The following is a 23,012-nucleotide window of genomic DNA, read 5'->3' on the forward strand; positions in this document are numbered from 1 at the left end:
CAGATGAGCGTTGAGGTATGATTGGCCGAATTTAGTCGTCAGGCTGACGTAGAACTAACTGGCCTGCAGAAGATAACGAAAAAAAAAGATTTTAAGACAGGATTTAAAAAAAAAAATAAAATTTCTAAATTTTGGGACAATATGCTCTGATAAAGAGAACATTTATATCCATGTTTAAGCCAGAATGATTTGATATTTAAATATAATTTCCCTACCACTTTAAAGTTAGTTTTTCTCTCTTAACATTTCTGGAAGGACTGGGAATCTTCTCCAGCTTCCTGCTGGTTTGCTGACGTTAAAGGATACAGTCACCGACCAGGGAGAACTTGATTTTAGTGAAGAGATGCACAAAGAAGTCCACAAAGAGTCCAACCTGAGGGAGACACAGAGGACAGGTCTTCTGTCTCGCTGGAGTCGGATGAGCGAAGACGATGGAGACGTGAACCTACCAGACCCACGGCGACGCCGATCACAAACACCATGACCCAGCGCACCGCTTCGTACTGCCTGGCTTTCTGTGGACAACATGGAAATACAACCACAGAGTTTCAAAGTGCTTCATTTAAAATACTCTTTAAATGAAGAATAATAAATTTTGTTTGCTTTTTAAACAGGGATGAGTTTCTTCCAGAGGAAACCTTCAGGACCAGAGAATGAAAGTCATCTGGTAGATGAGCTTCCATGGAGAAGCCAACTATCCACCTCCATACAGGAGGAGGATCTTTATTAGAATAAACACAGAATTTATAGAATCTGTTAATTTGATGTAAAACAAGATAAGATCAACTTAGTGATCTCCCATTAGAGAAATTCACATCGCCTCAATAATCAAAAAAAAAGAAGAAATCTACAGGAATAAATAACTTTTGGACATAAAATTAGCAAAATAAGAACTTTGTTGAAAAGCTGAATTTCCACAAAGCAGGAAAAATAAAACATTAAAAAATTCTGTTTTTACTACTGAAGCTAAGGTTAAATAACAGCCTTTAAATGGAGGAAAACGCTGCCTGGTAGAATCACATTAAACCAACTGACTTTATTTCCCTTTAATCCTCTCAGGTAGAGTTCAGATAAACTCAGTCAGGAGTTTTTATGCGTCATCAGGAAGAGAAAACAAGGTTTAAAACTAAATTCAGTCTTTATTCTGTTAAGAAATATTCATCTGTCCACTCCAGTTCCAGTTTATTTGATGCATTTTATACCGTGATAGAAATTAATCAATAAAAGTGGTTGTATAGATCTAGTTTTAATTTAGTTTTCCAGTTTTATTACGGTATTCTGTTGGACTGATGGTTCCATGTAGAAACCATGAAGCCCAGGTGTTTGGTCTTTTTTACCTGTGTGTCAGCCATCTTGGTCTCACTGACTTTTTTTTTTCATTGCAATGATCCAGAAATGGGATTTTTCTGTATGGGATTATGCTATAGTTAAACTAGATTAAACTATAAGCTTTAGTTCCCAGAATGGAAATCTAGTGTTGACCACTGAAACTAAAAGCCAATAATTCAGGGTTTGAATCTCCTATTGTGATACAATGAAAACATTTTTTAAAATCAGTGCATTTGTTCTTGGATTGAGGTAAAACAGACACTTTGCCAATGAAACAAGACAATTTACATTTAAAATAAGAAAAAACTATTGAATTATCTTATTTAAAGTCAATATTATCCAATTATCTTATTTTAAGAGTAAAAATACTAATTCCATTGGCAAACTATCTCATTTACCGACTCAAATTAAAGCTAAACACACTTAAACTAAGAAATGTTTATTTTTTCCAGTGTAAATCTGCCTGTAGGAATCAGACTTCACTAAAACCTCCTCAGATCTTGGTTTATTGGGAAATGTTTAATGTTTCGTTGCCGGTTGTGCAGAATGGGATGAAATGATGATGCTACTGCAGTTCCAGGTTTATTTCCTCTGCTATTTATGCTCCCAAACCTCCTGGTTTATAGATACTGAACCACACCTCAGGCTTAGTGCTGGAGTCAGGCCTCCTTAAACTGCAAAAATGATCTAGAATTAAGTAAAACTTTCATCAAGAGTATTTATCCTCTTAGTAAGTGTGAGGGATTTACCCCCTCCCTAAGAGGTGCTGTTTTTCATGTTCTTTGTATACTCTGGGTTATTTGGGTGAATGTATTGTTTTGGGAGGTGGTTTGATTTGTTTTAATCATCTTTCTCATCTCTTTGAGGTCACCTGGTCCTGTGTTGCCGTGGAAGCGCGCCCATGAGCAACGCTGACGAGGACCTGGTGTTTCCAATCAGCCTCATTGGGAAAATCCATTTTTGGAGAGGGAGAAATGCATTTCTATTTTGACTGGATTCCAGATTGTTTGTTTCTAGTTTTGTTTTGGTTGTGTTTAAGTTAATGGTAAATTTATAGACACTTTTTAGGTATAGTTTAGAGTATGTTTGTTTGTTTCTAGCTGAAAATGACTCCGCCCCTCTAATTAGTTCGGATGGGAGCCCAGCCTTTAAAAAACCAGGTGGTTGGGATGATAAGTGAGTCTCCCTCTGGCTTTGACAAACATGTGGTGCTGTAAAACTGAAATGTAATGTATGAAACTGAAAAGAAAAGATAAAAGCTACCGAGTGCTCGACAACTGCAGACTCCAGCCTCCTTCCTCCGTGGCCGCAAACTAACATTTGGTGTCAGAAGTGGGATGCGACGCTGATTTCAGATAGGTGTTGATTATGGGTCCAAAGCCGCAGACAAGAGGCCTCAAAGCTGCAGAATCGGATTCAGTGGAGGAAGCAGACCAGGATGGAGCTACAGGTCAGCAGACTTCGCAGTTCAGTGATGAAGCAGCATCTGTGGACATGAAAAATATTTCTGCCATGCTGGAAAAGTGTCTTCAGTTCCAGAGTGACTTTGTTGACAGATGGGACAAAGAAGAGTGTAAGCAAGAAAGGAGATGGCATCAGATACAGGCTGAAGTTAAAAATCTGAGAGATGACTTGAAGAAGAAGCATCAAACGGAAGCTTGTCTTCATTCAGGCCCCTCTTCGGAAGATGATTTAGAACCGGCTTCTCGGCATAAATCTAGAGGTGAGCCAAAACAAAGAGCCTGGACTCAATCTGATATTCCAAAGTTTGAGGAAGGAGAGGACATTGAACAGTACCTGACAACCTTTGAAAGGTTAGCAACAGCATACCAGTGGCCTGAGAGGGACTGGGCAGTAAGGTTGGTACCTCATCTCACCGGCAGAGCCCGAGCAGCGTATGTGGCCATGGCTGCAGAGGATTCATGTGACTATGGTGAAGTAAAGGCAGCCATCTTGACAAAGTATGAAATTAATGAAGAAGTGTACCGACAACGTTTTAGAGAGCCAGATGTCCGTGTGAATGAAACCCCCCGAGAGTTCTACAATCGTCTGAAAGATCTTTACCTGAAGTGGATACAGCCGCAGAACAGGAGAAAGGATGAGATTGGAGAGATCCTCATCCTGGAGCAGTTCTACAGTTCTCTGTCACTGGAGCTCAGAGTATGGGTCAAAGAGAGGAGCCCAGCATCAGCACAAGAAGCGGCAGAACTTGTTGAAAACTTCCTAGCTGCACGACGGGGACCAAAAACCTTCCGATACAACCCTCAACAGAAGTCCAGCTATATGCAGGGTAAGTCTGTGGGGTTTGGTTTGGGTGGTGGTCCAGGTCAGATGGCAGGGGTAGAGAAGCAAAGGGGGAAAACGTTTTCATCTAAGCCTAAATCGGAAATAAAACCTGTTGTCTGCTATTTCTGTGGTCAAGAGGGTCATATAAAACCAGAATGTCCATTGAGAAAAGCCAAATCAGCATATTTTTGCACTGTACCAAGGTCATTGTCTGCAGAAGACCAATTTCAGGGAAAAAAACAAGTTATGGAGGTTAGAGTAAATGGAAAGCCGGCCATTGCTCTATTAGATACAGGAAGTGCACAGACCTTAGTTCACCCTTCTATTTTGAAAGATCAATGCTATCTACAGGGTCCAGGTCTTGATATTTCCTGTGTGCATGGTGATCATAAAACTTACCCTACTGCTGCAATCTATCTAGAAGTGGCAAACCAAACTTATCTCTTAAGTGTAGGTGTAGTGGAAGGTCTTCCCCATAAGGTTATCTTGGGTCAGGATATTCCAGTCTTGCCAGATCTGATCCAGACCTGTAAGCCAGTGTATGTTGTAACCCGATCACAAGCACAAGCTAAACAATTAGCTGGGGGAGATGATTCAGAACCTCTACCAGAGACTGTGAAGTCAGGCCAGCAGATGAACACTGAGACTGCTGGTAAACTGAATTCCCTGCAAGAACTGCCCTTCTTTAATTTTGATATTCCTTCTGAGAGGGTGGTTAAAGTGAGGAAAAGCAAACAACAAAGGCGGCTTCAGAAAATGGCAGGCACAGTTAGACAAACATCTTTGGGATTGCCAGATCTTGATGGGGACATTGTGGGTTCACAAGTTGACTTCAAGAGATTACAACAGTCTGATGAATCGCTGAAGGGTCTTTTTGATCAAGCAACCCCCATTACTGCGGGAGAAATTGATAAACAGTCTGTGGGGGGGTATTATATCCTTAGAGACGGGTTGCTTTATCTTCAGGGTGGAAAAACAGGATGTGAAAAACTGGTGGTTCCACAGAGTCTAAGGGAACAGGTGTTAAATTTGGGTCATGGGGTACCCTGGGCTGGACATCTGGGTTTTAAAAAAACCTATGACAGGATTTATGCCAGGTTTTATTGGCCAGGTCTTTATAATCATGTAAAAGAGTACTGTCAATCATGTACAGTGTGTCAGCTATCAGGGGGAAAGAATGTCCCAAAGTACCCATTACAGACATTACCTATTATTGATGTTCCTTTCAGGAGAATAGGTATGGACGTTGTGGGACCACTGGAACGGACTCAAGCAGGAAATCGGTTCATTCTGGTGGTGTGCGATTATAGCACTCGCTATCCAGAGGCTTTCCCCCTTAGGGACATAACAGCTAAACAGATAGCCTATGCTTTACTCCAGTTGTTCTCTAGGGTGGGGATCCCATCAGAAGTACTTACTGATCAGGGTACTAACTTTTTGTCAAACAATCTTAAGCAGGTCTACAGATTGTTGGGCATAAAGGGTATTCGGACCACCCCCTACCACCCACAGACTGATGGGTTGGTAGAAAGGTACAACCGGACATTAAAGAGTATGTTGAAGAAGTTTATCTCTGTCAATGGTAAAGACTGGGATAGGTGGCTACCCTATCTTCTGTTTGCTTATCGGGAAGTTCCGCAAGCTTCCACTGGCTTTTCGCCATTTGAACTTTATGGCAGGCAGCTGAGGGGCCCTCTGGAGGTTCTTCAAGAGTCCTGGGTGGGCAAGAAGGATCAGTCAACCAATGTCATCAACTACGTTCTAAATATGAGACAGAAGATGGAGGAGACAACCAACCTCGTCAGAAAGCACCTGGAGAAGGTTCAACAGCAGCAACAGACCTGGTATGACAAAACGGCCAGATGCAGATCCTTCAAACCAGGTCAGAAGGTTCTTTTACTACTTCCAACATCTGACAATAAACTTTTAGCAAAATGGCAGGGGCCATATACTGTTGTGAAGAAGCTAAGTGCTACCACCTATGAGATTGAGATGCCTGAGAGAAGGAATTCAAAGCAAACCTTTCATATGAATCTGCTTAAGGAGTGGAAATCCCGGGCTCCGCCCCTTAGTCAGCAGTGTTTTGTGCGTGCAGTGCAAGAGGAAGATGATGATGAGGGTGAGCTGCCATCTGTAAAAGACTCTGTTATTTCACTTGATCTCTCTCATCTCTCTCTCACCCAGCAACAGGAGTTGGAGGCCATTATTCCTTCAGATCTTTTCAAAGAACATCCAGGTTCAACAAACTTGGTGGAACACGATATTCGTCTGAAATCCGGTGTTCCCATTCGACAACGAATGTATCGGATCCCAGAGAGGATGTCTCCTGTATTAAAGGAAGAAATTGAGGTCATGTTGAAGCTGGGCGTGATTGAACCATCCACCAGCGAATGGAGCAACCCGGTGGTTTTGGTGATCAAGAAAGATGGGAGTATCCGTTTTTGCATTGACTTTAGAAAGGTAAATGCTCAATCAGACTTTGATGCTTATCCATTACCCAGGCTGGATGACCTCATTGAATGTGTTGGCCAGGCTAAATATATAAGTACTTTAGATCTGTGCAAGGGATATTGGCAGGTCCCTCTAACGGATGCTGCTAAGCCTCTCACTGCCTTCAGGACCCCGCAGGGATTATGGCAGTTTACAAAGATGCCTTTTGGACTTCATGGAGCACCCGCCACTTTTCAAAGACTGATGAATAAGGTACTGTCAGGTATGGAATCATTTACTGCAGCTTACCTTGACGATATTGTCATTTACAGCAACTCGTGGCAAGAACACCTAATTCATCTGGGTCGGGTGCTACAGGCCATCAAGCAGGCTGGCCTGACTATTCATCCCAGGAAATGTGCATTGGCCAAGAAGGAACTCCAATATTTAGGTCACATCCTGGGTGGAGGAGTCATAAAGCCAGTGAAAGACAAGATGGAGGCAATCCAAGCGACAGAGAGACCAACAACCAGAAGACAAGTCAGGTCCTTTTTGGGCCTGGTCGGTTGGTATCGTCGATTTATCAGGGACTTTTCTGCTAGAGCAGCTCCTCTTTCTGACCTCACTGGGACATCAAAGACAAAAATTGTGTGGGGAGAAGCACAGGAGAGGGCCTTCCAGGATCTTAAGCAGGCACTGTGTCAAGAACCTGTACTCCAGAGCCCAAACTTCTCTTTACCCTTCACAGTACAGACTGATGCATCTGCCAGGGGAATTGGTGGGGTTCTTTTGCAGGGAGAAGGAGCGGAGAAGAAACCAGTCGCCTACATTAGTAGGAAGTTGTTTCCGCGAGAGACCAGATATTCAGCGGTGGAACTGGAGTGTCTGGCTATCAAATGGACGATCGACTCTCTCAGATATTACCTGCTGGGGCGAGAATTCACCCTTGAGACTGACCATCGTGCATTGAAATGGTTGGAGGCCATGAAAGACACAAACAGTCGCATCACACGATGGTTCCTGTCTCTTCAACCTTACCGGTTCAAGATAAGTTACATTCCAGGAAAAGAGAACAAAGTTGCAGACTTTTTGTCTCGCTGTGGACACGGCGAGTCTCCTGAAGGGAAGGGAAGTGTGAGGGATTTACCCCCTCCCTAAGAGGTGCTGTTTTTCATGTTCTTTGTATACTCTGGGTTATTTGGGTGAATGTATTGTTTTGGGAGGTGGTTTGATTTGTTTTAATCATCTTTCTCATCTCTTTGAGGTCACCTGGTCCTGTGTTGCCGTGGAAGCGCGCCCATGAGCAACGCTGACGAGGACCTGGTGTTTCCAATCAGCCTCATTGGGAAAATCCATTTTTGGAGAGGGAGAAATGCATTTCTATTTTGACTGGATTCCAGATTGTTTGTTTCTAGTTTTGTTTTGGTTGTGTTTAAGTTAATGGTAAATTTATAGACACTTTTTAGGTATAGTTTAGAGTATGTTTGTTTGTTTCTAGCTGAAAATGACTCCGCCCCTCTAATTAGTTCAGATGGGAGCCCAGCCTTTAAAAAACCAGGTGGTTGGGATGATAAGGGAGTCTCCCTCTGGCTTTGACAAACATGTGGTGCTGTAAAACTGAAATGTAATGTATGAAACTGAAAAGAAAAGATAAAAGCTACCGAGTGCTCGACAACTGCAGACTCCAGCCTCCTTCCTCCGTGGCCGCAAACTAACAGTAGGTAAATGGGATGATTTGCCAATGGAATTAGTATTTTTACTCCTAAAATAAGATAATTAAATAAAATGCATTTTTAATAAGACATGCAGATTTTCTTATTTTAAATTTAAATTGTTTCATTGGCAAATTGTCTCATTTTCCTCTTCAATTCAAGACAAAATGCACTTATTTTAAGAAAAAGAAAATGACTTATTTAGATTTGATCTTTTTGCAGACTAAGGCTAAATATTCACTAAAAGGAAAAACATTTTCTGATAGATTTAACCTTCCAAGTTTCTTTGGGAAGAAACTTTTTCTTCCGGCTGGAAAAACAGGATGGAAACTTCCTGGTAAAACTGTCTTTCCAGAGGAAGCGTCCTGCCCTGCCTTAAAGCCGGGTTGCTTTGAAGAGCTGCTCCTTGTTCTGCTTTCCTCACCTTATTGTCCAGACCGTCCAGAACCTCCACATACGGCTCGTTGATGCAGCGGTCGTAATCCAAACTCTGAAGAAGTCAAACACAGAGTCATATAATCACTGATTCATGCGTCCTTGAAGCCAGAATATTTTCATCTATGTCTTTTCATCTACCAAACTGGCATAAGCCGCTTCCCAACTGGCATAAGACGGTTCCAAACTGGCATAAGCCGGTTCCCAACTGGCATAAGCCGGTTCCCAACTGGCATAAGCCGGTTCCAAACTGGCATAAGCCGGTTCCAAACTGGCATAAGCCGGTTCCAAACTGGCATAAGCCGGTTCCAAACTGGCATAAGCCGCTTCCCAACTGGCATAAGCCGCTTCCCAACTGGCATAAGCCGGTTCCAAACTGGCATAAGCCGGTTCCCAACTGGCATAAGCCGGTTCCAAACTGGCATAAGCCGGTTCCAAACTGGCATAAGCCGGTTCCAAACTGGCATAAGCCGGTTCCAAACTGGCATAAGCCGGTTCCAAACTGGCATAAGCCGGTTCCAAACTGGCATAAGCAGGTTCCAAACTGGCATAAGCCGGTTCCCAACTGGCATAAGGCGGTTCCAAACTTGCATAAGCAGGTTCCAAACTGGCATAAGAAGTTTCCCAACTGGCATAAGCCGGTTCCCAACTGGCATAAGCCGGTTCCCAACTGGCATAAGCCGGTTCCAAACTGGCATAAGCCGGTTCCAAACTGGCATAAGCCGGTTCCCAACTGGCATAAGCCGGTTCCCAACTTGCATAAGCAGGTTCCAAACTGGCATAAGAAGTTTCCCAACTGGCATAAGCCGGTTCCCAACTGGCATAAGCCGGTTCCCAACTGGCATAAGCCGGTTCCCAACTGGCATAAGCCGGTTCCAAACTGGCATAAGCAGGTTCCAAACTGGCATAAGCCGGTTCCAAACTGGCATAAGCCGGTTCCCAACTGGCATAAGCCGGTTCCCAACTGGCATAAGCCGGTTCCCAACTGGCATAAGCCGGTTCCCAACTGGCATAAGCAGGTTCCAAACTGGCATAAGCAGGTTCCAAACTGGCATAAGCCGGTTCCAAACCGGCATAAGCCGGTTCCAAACCGGCATAAGCCGGTTCTAAACTGGCATAAGCCGGTTCCCAACTGGCATAAGCCGGTTCCAAACTGGCATAAGCCGGTTCCCAACTGGCATAAGCCGGTTCCAAACTGGCATAAGCAGGTTCCAAACTGGCATAAGCCGGTTCCAAACTGGCATAAGCCGGTTCCAAACTGACATAAGCCGGTTCCAAACTGGCATAAGCCGGTTCCCAAATGACATAAGCAGGTTCCAAACTGGCATAAGCAGGTTCCAAACTGGCATAAGCAGGTTCCAAACTGGCATAAGCCGGTTAGAACAGTAAATATAACAATATATTAATTGGGCGGATTGTTGTGTGATTTTTAACTGAGGTTTGGGCTGGAAAACCTGGACTCTATCTGACAACACTGATCCTGGGACATGTTGAGTGTGGAGAAGAGTTGATCCATAACAGGATTAAATAGATCTATAGAACTGGTTTCTGACCTTTCAGACTTTCTCACCTCATAGTCCTTCCTGGGCAGAATCTCATCTTCATCATCTCGGATTTCCCCGAGAATAGTCTGGAAAATAAAGAAAATAAAGAAAGCTGAGCACGATCTGATCAGAACCAGAACCCTGACTGGTACCGGTTCTCTGGACCTTCTGCTCCCGCCAGCAGAGACCCTGACATGGGGCCAAAGCAGCACCGCTGATAGGAGCGGAATGGAGCCACCCAGCTGCCCGACTGGAAACCCTCCCATCAGGGAAGAGGAACCGGAGGAGCTCCGGACCCGCGTTCAGCCCCCAGAGCCCCGCTGTCCTCACCAGCTCCTCCGGCGTCCGCGGCTCCTCTTCTCGGCAGCAACACTGGCAACAAAAACAGTTTCTGCAGGACGCCATCTTCCCTCCGCTGTCATGCTGCCTTCAGGGACTGTGGGGAAAAAAATAATGAAAACCGTCAAAGGCAAGAAAACAATCAACCGAAAGGAGCAAAGAAATATGAACTTTAAATATGAAATATATACAAATATTTATTAATTAGTTAGTAAGTTATTTCAAATAGGTTAGTAAATATAGCCATGTAGCATAGATTTCCAGAGAAACTCGAATGCAACAAATCTGCTCTCACGTGACACCAGCTTTTTGCTTGCAAAGCTTTATTAAACAATTGATCATCAACAAATATACAGCGATGGATATGATTTTATATATATATAAATATATATATATATATATATATATATATATATATATATATATATATATATATATATATATATATATATATATATATATATATATATATATATATATGTGTGTGTGTGTGTGTGTGTGTGTGTGGGTGTGTGTGTTTACATACATACAGGAGTCATGGATCTCTGCTTACAACTCCTTCATATTTTTATGTAAACTAATAACTTGTATACATGGTTCTTGTTGATGGCATTAAAATAATTTATAATAGCATTAAATAGGATTAAATTAGAGTCAGTCGTTCCTGTATGAACCCTGAACGGTTAATTTAATACGGCATATTAAAAAAATCCCACCATCATCCAGCAGATGTTCAGTTTCTGCCCAAATATTTTTTTGTTGTAGATTTTTTTAAGGGGGATAACTAGGATAATTGAAAACTGCCTTTTTGAATTAACTTTGTTCTCTACTCCCAAACTCAGCATCTCTTCATCCATTCCTGTAATAAGAAGTTTCTTTTGACTAGATTTGATTAAACTTTTAGTCCCTCGGTATAAAATAAATATTTTGATGGAGATGAGAAATCTGCTTCCTGGTTGGTGAATAACCCATAGTTTGCATCCAATCATTTAAATAAACAGTATTGTTGTTTTATGCTATAATTTCTAGTTACCGATCTGTTGCTACTATATTTTAATTTGACGAACCGGAATTTCTCGCTGTTCTTTTTCCTGCTTGTTGTGATTGCAATTGCTGATCTTGACCTGGCCAGAGCAAAAAATAGCTCAGCTCCGTATTTTGTCTGTGTAGGATGAAGAAGAATGAAAAAGGATGTACGTGGACGGAGGCGTGCGGAGAAGTAGCGGTGGATGTGGAACAGCTCTCATTGACTTACATGAAAGACAAGCGCTCCGCACGACGTACGTCAGCAGGGCGGAGCGCTGACGGAGTACGTGGAATCTGGGGGTCAGCCTTCAACTTGGATGTTAGATCCAGTTCCAACCAGGTTTGTTAAGGAGGTATTCCCTTTGATCTCCTCCTTCATTTTAGATGTGATTAATCTATCTCTGTTACAGGGATATGTACCTACCAAAGGCTTTTAAGGAAAAGTCAGCTGAGAAGAAGTGGTTTAATGAGCTCCTCAGGAAGAACAAGCTCTGTCCCATATGGACACAGTGCAGGTGGTGGGAGACAGCGGGAGCAGAGGGAAAATAATCTGCTGCACCGCTGCATCTTTGCTATACAAAGAAGCACCTTCCAGATCCTTCCTCCCAGCTGCCGTTCAGCTTTATAATCTCTGCTGCTCCCAGAAAGCTCAAGAAAGTCAGACAACTGCTGGTTCTTGATCTGGTCTAGAATCATTGAGTCCCTCTGAGAAGCTCGGTGTAGCTCAGAGCTCACAGATTAGGGACCGCAGTCCGGGTCCGGACCCCCCTGCTTGCTAATCCGGACCCAACCTGATTTAAAACATTTATAAATTACTGCATGTTGTCTGACAACAGTGTCTAATTTCACTTGCTCCTCTTCTCCTGTTAATACGGTAAAGCCCTGGGGAGCGTCCGGCTCCAGGCTGCACGTGATCCAAATGAGCCAATGAGCTGTCAGTCTGGGTTGCTGCTGCTGCTACTTTTAGACACAGCAGGCAAACCTGTGGCAAGCCGGGCGATGGGAAAGAAGGAGAAGACCATGAGAAAAAGAGAGCAGAGAAAGTGTGGACTGCTGGAAGAACTGCGGTGAACTGGTGAAAGGAAAGTGAAATGGCGTGCTCAAAGATGACCCTGCACATTTAGAGGATGTTTGGCTCAACCTGCTGCTGGGAAGCAGGATTCTCCACCATGAACAGAATCAACAATAAATCTGGATCCAGGCTCAAAATGAGCTCCTTGATATGTGCTTGAGAATGGCTTAGTCTCCGGTTAAACCCAGGTTTAAAGCCTTGCAGGGCAGCCTAAAGCCCACTGCCAACATTAAGACAGAAAAAAGAAAGAAAATAACAAACCATCAGTTCAGGGGTTTGAGAAAATATGGGAATCAGGAAATTATCTATATGCCATATTGGACCTTATGCCATGATCCTTGTCCATATTTCATCTAGATATGATGACCAGAGAAGAGAATGCAGCTTTGGTGACCAACAGCTGGGGGGCTTTATTTCACTGAGGGTTTAAACACTGATATAACATTAGTGTTCATGTGTTCCTCAGATGCTCGTTACATTTCCATTACCAAGTCTGACCAAGAGTCATTTAGTGGAATCCTGATGTCTATTCGCTGCTAGCTGTTTCAAGGAGGTTAAATAATCATTTAACTAAAGGTTTTTGGTTCTTGATTAAGCAAATCATTCAATAAAACATTATTTGGCCAAATAATGTTTTATTCACCTCGTGGATTTGCATTGTGAATTGGTATGAAAACATTATCTAAATCATTGAAAAGCTAATTTGATCATATCCCAAATTCTTCCAGATAAACTTTAGTTTTCAAACACAAAATCCATCTTAAACTGTAATCTGGTTTTCAACCTTGTGTTTCAGCTCCTCTTTGTACATATTAGTTTAGTTTAGTTGAGTTTCACTAGTTTTAGTTAAGAGTGTTAAACTGAAATATGTTTGACTTGGAGCTGAATGATTTTTGTTTATAAACTGTTATATTTTGAACTGAAGTTGTGCTGAATTTATTGCATATATGTGAAGAATTGGTAAATGGTAAATGTCCTGTACTTATATAGCTCCTTTATTCAAGTTAGGAGACTTGACCAAAGCGCTTTACACTACATTCATTCACCCATTCACACACACACTGATGGTGGCAAGCTACACTGTAGCCACAGCTGCCCTGGGGCTCACTGACAGAAGCGGGGCTGCCGTACACTGGCGCCACCCTCTGACCACCATCAGTAGACAATGCAGGTGAAGTGTCTTGAATTAACTGTATGACCATGATTAGTGCTCAAATCACCCTGTTGTTCATAAACAGTATATAACAGCCGAAATAATATCTGGTCAAATAAGATATTTATGCATGCATCCTATGCCTCCATGCATCCTTTGCCTCCATGCAGCCTGTGCATCCATGCAGCCTGTGCATCCATGCAACATGTGCATCCATGCTACCTGTGCATCCATGCTACCTGTGCATCCATGCATCCATGCAACATGTGCATCCCTGCAGCCTGTGCATCCCTGCAGCCTGTGCATCCCTGCAGCCTGTGCATCCCTGCAGCCTGTGCATCCCTGCAGCCTGTGCATCCCTGCATCCATGCAGCCTGTGCATCCCTGTAGCCTGTGCATCCCTGCAGCCTGTGCATCCATGCAGCCTGTTCACCCATGCAGCATATGCATCCATGCATCCTATACCTCCATGCAGCCTGTGCATCCATGCTACCTGTGCATCCCTGCATCCATGCAGCCTGTGCATCCATGCAGCCTATGAATCCATGCATCCCTGCATCCATGCAGCCTATGCATCCATGCAGCCTGTGAATCCATGCAGCCTGTGCATCCATGCAGCCTATGCATCCATGCAGCCTATGCATCCATGCAGCCTATGCATCCATGCAGCCTGTGAATCCATGCAGCCTGTGAATCCATGCAGCCTGTGAATCCATGCAGCCTGTGCATCCATGCAGCCTGTGCATCCATGCAGCCTATGCATCCATGCAGCCTGTGAATCCATGCAGCCTGTGCATCCATGCAGCCTATGCATCCATGCAGCCTATGCATCCATGCAGCCTATGAATCCATGCAGCCTATGCATCCATGCAGCCTATGAATCCATGCAGCCTGTGAATCCATGCAGCCTGTGCATCCATGCAGCCTATGCATCCATGCAGCCTATGCATCCATGCAGCCTGTGAATCCATGCAGCCTGTGCTTTCATGCAGCCTATGCATCCATGCAGCCTGTGAATCCATGCAGCCCGTGCATCCCTGCATCCATGCAGCCCGTGCATCCATGCAGCCTATGAATCCATGCAGCTTGTGTATCCATGCAGCCCTTGCATACATGCAGCTTGTGCATCCATGCAGCCTATGCCTCCATGTAGCCTATGCCTCCATGTAGCCTGTGCCTCCCTGCATCCATGCAGCCTATGAATCCATGCAGCCTATGCCTCCATGCAGCCTGTGCATCCCTGCATCCATGCAGCCTATGAATCCATGCAGCCTGTGCTTCCATGCAGCCTATGCCTCCATGCAGCCTGTGCATCCCTGCATCCATGCAGCCTATGCCTCCATGCAGCCTGTGCATCCCTGCATCCTTGCAGCCTATGCCTCCATATAGCCTGTGCCTCCCTGCATCAATGCAGCCTGCGCATCCATGTAGCCTATGCCTCCATGCAGCCTGTGCATCCCTGCATCCTTGCAGCCTATGCCTCCATGCAGCCTGTGCATCCCTGCATCCTTGCAGCCTATGCCTCCATGCAGCCTGTGCATCCCTGCATCCTTGCAGCCTATGCCTCCATATAGCCTGTGCCTCCCTGCATCCATGCAGCCTGCGCATCCATGTAGCCTATGCCTCCATGCAGCCTGTGCATCCCTGCATCCTTGCAGCCTATGCCTCCATGCAGCCTGTGCATCCCTGCATCCTTGCAGCCTATGCCTCCATATAGCCTGTGCCTCCCTGCATCCATGCAGCCTGCGCATCCATGTAGCCTTTGCCTCCATGCAGCCTGTGCATCCCTGCATCCTTGCAGCCTATGCCTCCATATAGCCTGTGCCTCCCTGCATCCATGCAGCCTGCGCATCCATGTAGCCTTTGCCTCCATGCAGCCTGTACATCCCTGCATCCTTGCAGCCTATGCCTCCATGCAGCCTGTACATCCCTGCATCCTTGCAGCCTATGCCTCCATATAGCCTGTGCCTCCCTGCATCCATGCAGCCTGCGCATCCATGTAGCCTATGCCTCCATGCAGCCTGTGCATCCCTGCATCCTTGCAGCCTATGCCTCCATGTAGCCTATGCCTCCATGCAGCCTGTGCATCCCTGCATCCATGTAGCCTATGCCTCCATGCAGCCTGTGCATCCCTGCATCCATGTAGCCTATGCCTCCATGCAGCCTGTGCATCCCTGCATCCATGTAGCCTATGCCTCCATGCAGCCTGTGCATCCCTGCATCCATGTAGCCTATGCCTCCATGCAGCCTGTGCATCCCTGCATCCATGTAACCTATGCCTCCATGCAGCCTGTGCATCCCTGCATCCATGTAGCCTATGCCTCCATGCAGCCTGTGCATCCCTGCATCCATGTAGCCTATGCCTCCATGCAGCCTGCGCATCCATGCAGCCCTTGCCTCCATGCAGCTTGTGCATCCATGCAGCCTATGCCTCCATGCAGCCTGTGCTTCCATGCAGCCTATGCCTCCATGCAGCCTGTGCATCCCTGCATCCTTGCAGCCTGCGCATCCATGCAGCCTATGCCTCCATGTAGCCTGTGCCTCACTGCATCCATGCAGCCTGCGCATCCATGCAGCCTATGCCTCCATGTAGCCTATGCATCAATGTAGCGTAGCTTGGGGTTCAGCTGAAGCATTTAGGAAGTCCAGGTGGCCTACAGCCTTCATTTCTGAGTCTGATCTCCTCCATTTAGTAGTTGGTCTCACACTAACTGTACGTTCGTAGTATATCTTAACATTCACACAACAGATTACAGAAAAAAAAACCTCTGCTCCCCTTTAATCTGACTGAAAAGATGTTATTTATCTTTTCCAATCCAGGAGTTTATAGACAGGAAGGGGCAGCATGAGGGAAAAAATCTGACTTTCTGGTTGGATTCATCAACTTAATACAAATATGATGATAAACAAAGTTCTAAGCGGTTAAGAATAAAATATTAAAGACAGTCAACACTAGACCTGAACCAGCAGAGGAGCAGAAAATCATGCTCTGTTTCTAGAACAGAATTCATATAAAAACATCTTGTCTTGTTTATATTTTCATTAGTTTTATAAATACATTTTCATTGTTGTTTTATAATTAAATACATGTGTAGATATGTTTAAATATTAATTGTTCTTTTTGGAGAGTCCAACTGCATTCACTGATGTATTTGTCATTTTTATATGTAAATCAGGAAGAAGAAAAAAAAGTTCCTGCTGAGGCCTTCAGACGGATCAACCCTGAAGTCGTCCAGCATTAATGGACAACAGCTCCCAGCTGATTACAGTCCCAACTAAAGTAGGGGGTTTACTGGGAGAACTGGTTTGGTCTAGAATTATAAAAAAAAAAATGAACTGAGTGAAATTATATTTTCAACAGAGTGATGTGAGGCTGAGGTCGATGCTGAAGCAGGTTTATTTCTGCAGCTGAATCACAGTAAAAAAAGAAATGAATCATATTAAATCCAAACTGCATGGAATCATTAATCTATGGTCAAATAAATGAGCACCGAAACACTGAAACTGTTCTGATGGAAAAAGTTTGTCTTGAATCTCTTCTTGACTTGGAGCGTCTCATCCATATGAAGGATCTGCAAAAATAATTAGAACACAAACGTTTCAGTCATCAGAAAAAAGTGAAGTTGTAAAAATGTGATAAAACTGCAAATAAGTCATTCAGATATTCCAAACAAACATTTTTCCCTGAATACAGGCCCGACCTCCGGCTTTGTTTTAACTGCTGCTTACTGCTGACAAATGAGGAAGAACGTGAATATATATATGTATACTAGTGTTGCGCCGATGCCATTTTTTGGCCCCGATACCGATACCCGATACCTGGCTGTGCAGTATCGGCCGATACGATACCATAATAATGTAAAATAGTTGCCATCATGGCTTTGTCAAGCTGCTGCCTACCTTTGTGAAGCAGGAAAAAATCTAATACAAAGTGAATCCAGTAGAACTTTTTATCTAAAAGTTCTACTGTATAACAAAAATAAAAGTTTTTATTGCCTACCAGGAGTGGGTGACAATGGTTGAATAAACTTATGGCGCTCAAAATGGTATCGGTGCCCTATTTGTTGTAACTCGCCGATACCGATACCACCATTTTAGGGCAATATCGGGGCCCCGTCCGATACTGGTATCGGTATCGGTGCAACACTAATGTACACATGAATATACATTTATATTTGAAAAAGACCCCCCCCCCCCCCCCCCCCCCCCCCCCCCAGTCAGGGGCCCTTAGAATGGTCCTAACTTTTTCCGCCTGGAGAGCGCTCTGCAGGGATGGGAACTTTCTTCCATTTTTTCCCCCAAATCCTCAAGATGGAAAAACGCCAAAAATCGTATTTCTTTATCGTGTTTCTATAATTTCATCAATGCAACCAAATTCAATACATTGATATTTTAATGAAATTAAAACTTAAAGCACCAAATATTGTCACATGATGTGAGATTTGTTCCAGGATAAACATTTAATCCTGAATGTTTATAATATATCTAAGCCCACATAGTCGTTTTCTATAGTAGAATAACACACTTAGAGCCAGACGATGCTGATAGGAGACTTTTACATCTTTGTGGCTCCAGACAGATTTAGTTTTTTGTTTTTTTTTGGTCCAATATGGGTCTTTGAGCAGTTGGGCTGCCGACTCCTGTAGTAGTGAAATCATTCTCCATCATTAAACAGACTCTTTGAAATGCGGTAATATTGAAAGGTCCTATTTACACACACAGCTATAGGATACCTCCAGGTATTTGTAGGTTCCATAACAAGGATCTTTAAAAACAGAGTTTGATGCTTTGATGGAGCAGCTGTGTTTGCCGTCACACCTGTGGATTAGAGTAATACCTGATTAATACCAATGAGAACAGCTGGAGACTGAGCAGCATCAGAGATCCGTTACACCGTCGGTACCTGGCAGAGACCTCGGATGAGGGCCTCAAACAGTCGGTTTTCTGCAGCTGAGAGGAAGGACGCTGAAAGGAGCATGTGGTCGGGTCGCTGCGTCCATAAAAAGCCCCAATCACAGAGATGACCTGTCCAAAATCTGACAGCAGCAAATGTTTAGCTGGCAGATTACAGATTACAGATTACAGATTACAGGGCATTTAATGGACTGAGGTCTCACCGCACTGAAGGTCTGCCACCGAGTCTTCACAGGTCACGGTGTGGACTGATGAAGAGACAGAAATCCCATTATTATTATTATTATTATTATTATTATTATTATTATTATTATTATTATTATTATTATTATTATTATTATTATTATTATTATTATTATTATTATTATATAGGTTCCTTAACAAAACCACTGGGACTAACGCTACTTACCTGCAGGGTTGCAAACATAGTGGGTGTCCACATATTTGTAGATACCAACACACGGATCAGAAGTACGAAAGAAGGCGGCATTCACTTCACAAACCTTCCTCCCTTCACATCTAGAAAAGAGGAGAGCTTAAGGAGAGATGGCTTCCCGACACATTCACCGACCGGAACATTAACCTCAGCGATTCACCAAACATCTGCTGGTTTCCTGTCCAACATCAGGGTTCGACCTCACAGTCGCACTAATTCACCAACTAATGGTCTAAAGCTGGGGGGTGGAGGCCGAGCGGTTTGGGTGTTAGGGAACCCAGAGGTTCTGACTTCCACTCCCACTGACTGACACTTTAACCCCACCCTGCTCCCCGAGCACCGCACAATGGCAGCCCACTGCTCCCCAAGGGGAGGGGTACATTTCCCCAATATAAGATCAATAAAGTTCAATGATGATTTTTATTAAGTTCCCGTTTCTAAAGCCTGTTGACATCCTTCCCAGAAGAGTCCCGCTGCAAAGGAAGGACCAGCGTCCTGTTGGACCTCTATGGATTAGGATCGGGACGCCACAGAGGATTATAAGGCAGGGGACTGAATACTTTTGGAAAATAGTGTGTTTTCTTGAATCTTCCTGTTGAATACATGAATCCGTCACAGTAAGGATGCATGAGATGAAAACCCTGCAATGTTTAGGAACATCAAGCCCTACTAGGCCTAAACTTAATGAGATATATAATAATAGAGAAGTTAAGGAAAGTATGGACCTGTTAGCAGGCGGTTAGCTTAGCTGGGTGATGTTCTATTAATAAAGTTCTAAAGGATACTTAAGATTTAAAAAATGCCTGTTTCTCTGTGTTTTAAAGTCTTTTACCTTTTCCTGTTTCAACGCTTTATTATCACAGAGTCTTAGACGACATGTTGATGTTATTTAAAACATAAAATTAGGACATAAAGGTTGCTAAAACGGATCAAACAGAGCAGATCAGCTGACTGGTAACGAAACACATCAGGATTTTAATGACTCTAAACCGGATCTAAGATCTGCATGGAATCAGCTGAGGGTTTCTACCTTTGCAGGAGTTTGTCCAGAGAGCTGCTGTCTGGGTTTGTTTTCACCGCAGGTCGTAGTGTCAGCGCGTCCGTACAGAACCGACAGCAGATGGATCACTCCGCTTTCTGGAGGAGAAGGACAAACCATTCAGGGAGGAGAGATGAACATTTGAACGTTATTCAGTCAAACCTCGTTTCCGTGCCAACAGACATAAAGTGTTCCTTTGTTACAATGGATGGATCGATGGATGGATTGATTGATTGATTGATTGACTTTCTTAGAAGAAAAAGGTGCATGATGGGATATATACAGCACATACAGTGCGTCCACACAGGACAGCTTTTTATTTTTAATAGTAGGATTATTATACAGGATTATTGCAGTACGACGGAGTATTAGGGCCAGACTACAGATTAGTTTTCTTCTATAACGAGGATAAAGGTGTAATATAACCAGAATAAAGTCGTAAAATTATGAGAATAAAGTCGTAAAATTACGAGAATAAAGTCGTAAAATTACGAGAATAGTCATAAAATTATGAGAATAAGTTTATGTAATTTTATGACTTTATTCTCCAAATAAAAGAAGAATAAAATAATCCCTAGCCGTGCCCTAATACTCCATCATAATTACACAGGGTGTTTCCGTGGGTATTTATATATATATATATATATATATATATATAGTCATTTCAATAAAACATGTTTTTAAGGGATTTTTATTTGTAGATTTCAGGGGTTTTCAGTCCAGGTCCTCAGTCGTGGGTGAGCGGTTAGGGTGTCAGACTTGGATCCCAAAGGTTACCGGTCGACTCCCGACCCGCCAGGTTGGTGGGGGGAGTAATTAACCAGCGCTCTCCCCCATCCTCCTCCATGACTGAGGTACCCTGAGCATGGTACCGTCCCGCCACACTGCTCCCTTGGGGCGCCATTGAGGGCTGCCCCCTTGCACGGGTGAAGCATAAATGCAATTTCATAGTGTGCAGTGTTCACTTGGGTGTGCTGTGTCACAATGGGAGTTGGAGGAGTTTTCCCAAAGGGCTTTCACAGGACCGACTTTCCTGCCTGTTTACACTAAACCATTCAATCAAACCGTCAGCATCTCAGCCACTTCCATAACAAGCAGGATGGTGACTGTCTATGACTGACCTGCTTAAATTAAAGGTAAATAAACTGAATCTATGACATTTTTACTTATTTCTAGATTTTTAACTCAACAGCTAAGATCCTGCAGGGAACATGAACCTGCAGTCTCTGCAGTCGTTGCTGCTGCTTATGGAACTCCACCAGGTACGGTCCTCGTCACTGAGGGAGACGTTCATGCTTTCACCTTTTCTTTAGCATTCTTTATGAATGATGTCATTCTATCATCATCTTCCAGCCTTTAGATCATTCATGGGTTCAATGATCCCTCCAACCTTAGCAGCGCTGGTGCTGCAGGTTTGTGAGAGCAGATCTATAGGCAGAGCTGCAGCTCTAGCTTTCCTAGAGCATCGCTGCTGTGATGATGGGAGGTTATTTCAGGGTTAATTCCCCCACAGTCTGCAAACAGTGACTGCTGATACTTCACTTTCATCCCATTTTAATGTTTATCTAACATCTACCATTATTTTCCCTGTAATGATGAATAGAAACAGCTTTAAATTATGATATGTTTATGGTTTACCGCAGCTCAGGCGATGAACATTGCTGCTGTCATCACAGGTGATCACTCTCTTTATGGAGGATCTAGGAGGAGCAGCTCTGCGCCCGTCTGTCAATAACCCATAAAAAAGAAGAGAAATATGTTATATATGAACAGGGCCGTATTTAGGAAATGTTGGGTCCTAGGCAAAGACAGGCAGGGGGCCCTCTGAATGGAGAAGACAACACATCAAACAGACCCATTCTACAGATGTAGAAACGTTAATAGAATAGACATCCATTATCTGTTCTAGGTTGTGTCCCTCTCTTCTTGTCCCTTTTCTTCTTGTTTTCCTCTCTATGTTTTGTACTCAGCTGACTTTTCATGCTGTCTCTAAAGGAATGAAAGATTTTTTCCAAGCACTAAGCTCACTTAGCTGATTGCTCCTTCCTGTGTTTCCAAAAAGGCCAAAGTAAATAACCCAGTCCTTCTTTTCACTGTAGACAAGCCATGATCTGCTTATCTGTTCTCCATTTTTCATTTGGATGAAATAATAGCTGCATGAATCATGACAGCAGACAAGATAGAGGAGAGCAGGAGGCGGGGTTACCAATCTACTCGCTCTGGAGAGCAGAGTTCGCTGCTTTTAGATGTTGTCTCCAAAGTCTCCAGTAGCAGAAAAAAGTCTCTAGATTTGGCGCTAGGAGCTTTTTAGAAATCAAAGTTCTAGAGGGGTCTGAAAAGTGGCTAAATATAGCGACTAAAGCGCTAAGTTGGCAACACTGCTCTGCATGGTTTGTTTTCAAATGGTTTGCTGCTGTCTGTTTGGACCTTTCTGAACATGTGCAGCAAATGGACTGATCCAATATGGTGGACACTGAAGGGGGGGGGGCTGAGACACACTTAATATTATCAGCGTTCTGATGGCATTTTAGCCAAAAGGATTTTGATCAAAAACATAATTAATGAGCAGAAATAAGGAATAGTTGTATTAACCATACATGGAAACAGAGTTTTATGGGGCCCCCAGGAACTTGGCTAATGGTAATTTACTCACATTTACACTCAGCAGTCAGCTTTACTAACCACGTTTCAAAGCAGCTGCGATTTAATGAATAATAAGACAAACTGACCTGATTCTGCCTGAACCTGAAAGAAAGACAGAGAATTTATTAACAGTTAAAGTTTCTCATTCAGGTAAAACAGACAGAAAACAAAAAGACTGGATAAACTTAAAGAAACGATTTACTAAATGTTTTGACTTTGGTCACATCTTCTCCATTTAAACCAAGGTTTTTTTATTATTATTATTATTATTATTATTATTATTATTATTATTATTATTATTATTATTAACATTTTTGGGATCAGGTGATAAACTTACCTGGGTGTAGAGTCCAGAGCTCAGACAGAACAGCAAAGTCAAGCAAATACGGAGATCCATCTGAGGAGAGAAGAACCAATGTTTACATTCTGTAGCATCAAATCAATCGAATTAGTTATGTGGCGTTTCCTATGAGCTCTAATCTAAACATTTCTGTTACATCTGGGAGAAAGTGGTAAGAGAAGAACAACAAGAACCCAATAACCTTTCCACAGTGTCCAGTTTTCCAACTGGAAAAGATCTATTCATTGAATAAAAGATGCAGTCTGATGAGGAAAGCTCCGTGTTTCCATCTACCTACCTTTCCTGAGTAGAGA

General features: G+C 43.4%; 2 protein-coding genes across 2 annotated transcripts in view; both read right to left on the minus strand.

Moving 5' to 3' along the window:
* clcn6 (chloride channel 6) overlaps positions 1-10,222 on the minus strand; it is a 46,300-nt gene extending 36,078 nt beyond the window's left edge. Inside the window, exons 1-5 of the mRNA XM_038276725.1 lie at positions 10,067-10,222; positions 9,763-9,822; positions 8,182-8,247; positions 450-515; positions 307-373 (exon numbers count right to left, since the gene is read on the minus strand). Of these exons, the coding sequence (XP_038132653.1) occupies positions 307-373; positions 450-515; positions 8,182-8,247; positions 9,763-9,822; positions 10,067-10,141 (334 nt within the window). The 5' untranslated portion in view covers positions 10,142-10,222. The remainder of the gene's footprint in view (positions 1-306; positions 374-449; positions 516-8,181; positions 8,248-9,762; positions 9,823-10,066) is intronic.
* A 6,615-nt stretch (positions 10,223-16,837) lies between these two features.
* On the minus strand, positions 16,838-22,826 carry LOC119777731 (L-rhamnose-binding lectin SML-like). The gene is made up of 10 exons (XM_038276731.1): positions 22,696-22,826; positions 22,445-22,460; positions 21,354-21,440; positions 19,707-19,813; positions 19,612-19,627; positions 18,650-18,775; positions 18,444-18,488; positions 18,230-18,362; positions 18,041-18,144; positions 16,838-16,898 (listed from the first exon to the last, which is right to left on the minus strand). The coding sequence occupies exons 1-10, from the start codon at positions 22,753-22,755 to the stop codon at positions 16,882-16,884; spliced, it is 711 nt and encodes a 236-aa protein (XP_038132659.1). The 5' UTR covers positions 22,756-22,826; the 3' UTR covers positions 16,838-16,881.
* Positions 22,827-23,012: the final 186 nt, after the last annotated feature.

The sequence above is a fragment of the Cyprinodon tularosa genome, unplaced genomic scaffold (genome assembly GCF_016077235.1).
Source record: "Cyprinodon tularosa strain WSP-4 unplaced genomic scaffold, ASM1607723v1 ctg1265, whole genome shotgun sequence".
Taxonomy (NCBI): domain Eukaryota; kingdom Metazoa; phylum Chordata; class Actinopteri; order Cyprinodontiformes; family Cyprinodontidae; genus Cyprinodon; species Cyprinodon tularosa.

Excerpts from the sequence above, each read along its gene's own strand:
- LOC119777731 (XM_038276731.1), bottom strand. The coding sequence starts at position 22,755 with ATGGATCTCCGTATTTGCTTGACTTTGCTGTTCTGTCTGAGCTCTGGA. Across the intron at positions 18,489-18,649 it reads CTATGTTTGCAACCCTGCAG|TCCACACCGTGACCTGTGAA; the intron begins GTAAGTAGCGTT and ends TCTCTTCATCAG. Across the intron at positions 18,363-18,443 it reads GGTGGCAGACCTTCAGTGCG|ATTTTGGACAGGTCATCTCT; the intron begins GTGAGACCTCAG and ends TGCTGCTGTCAG.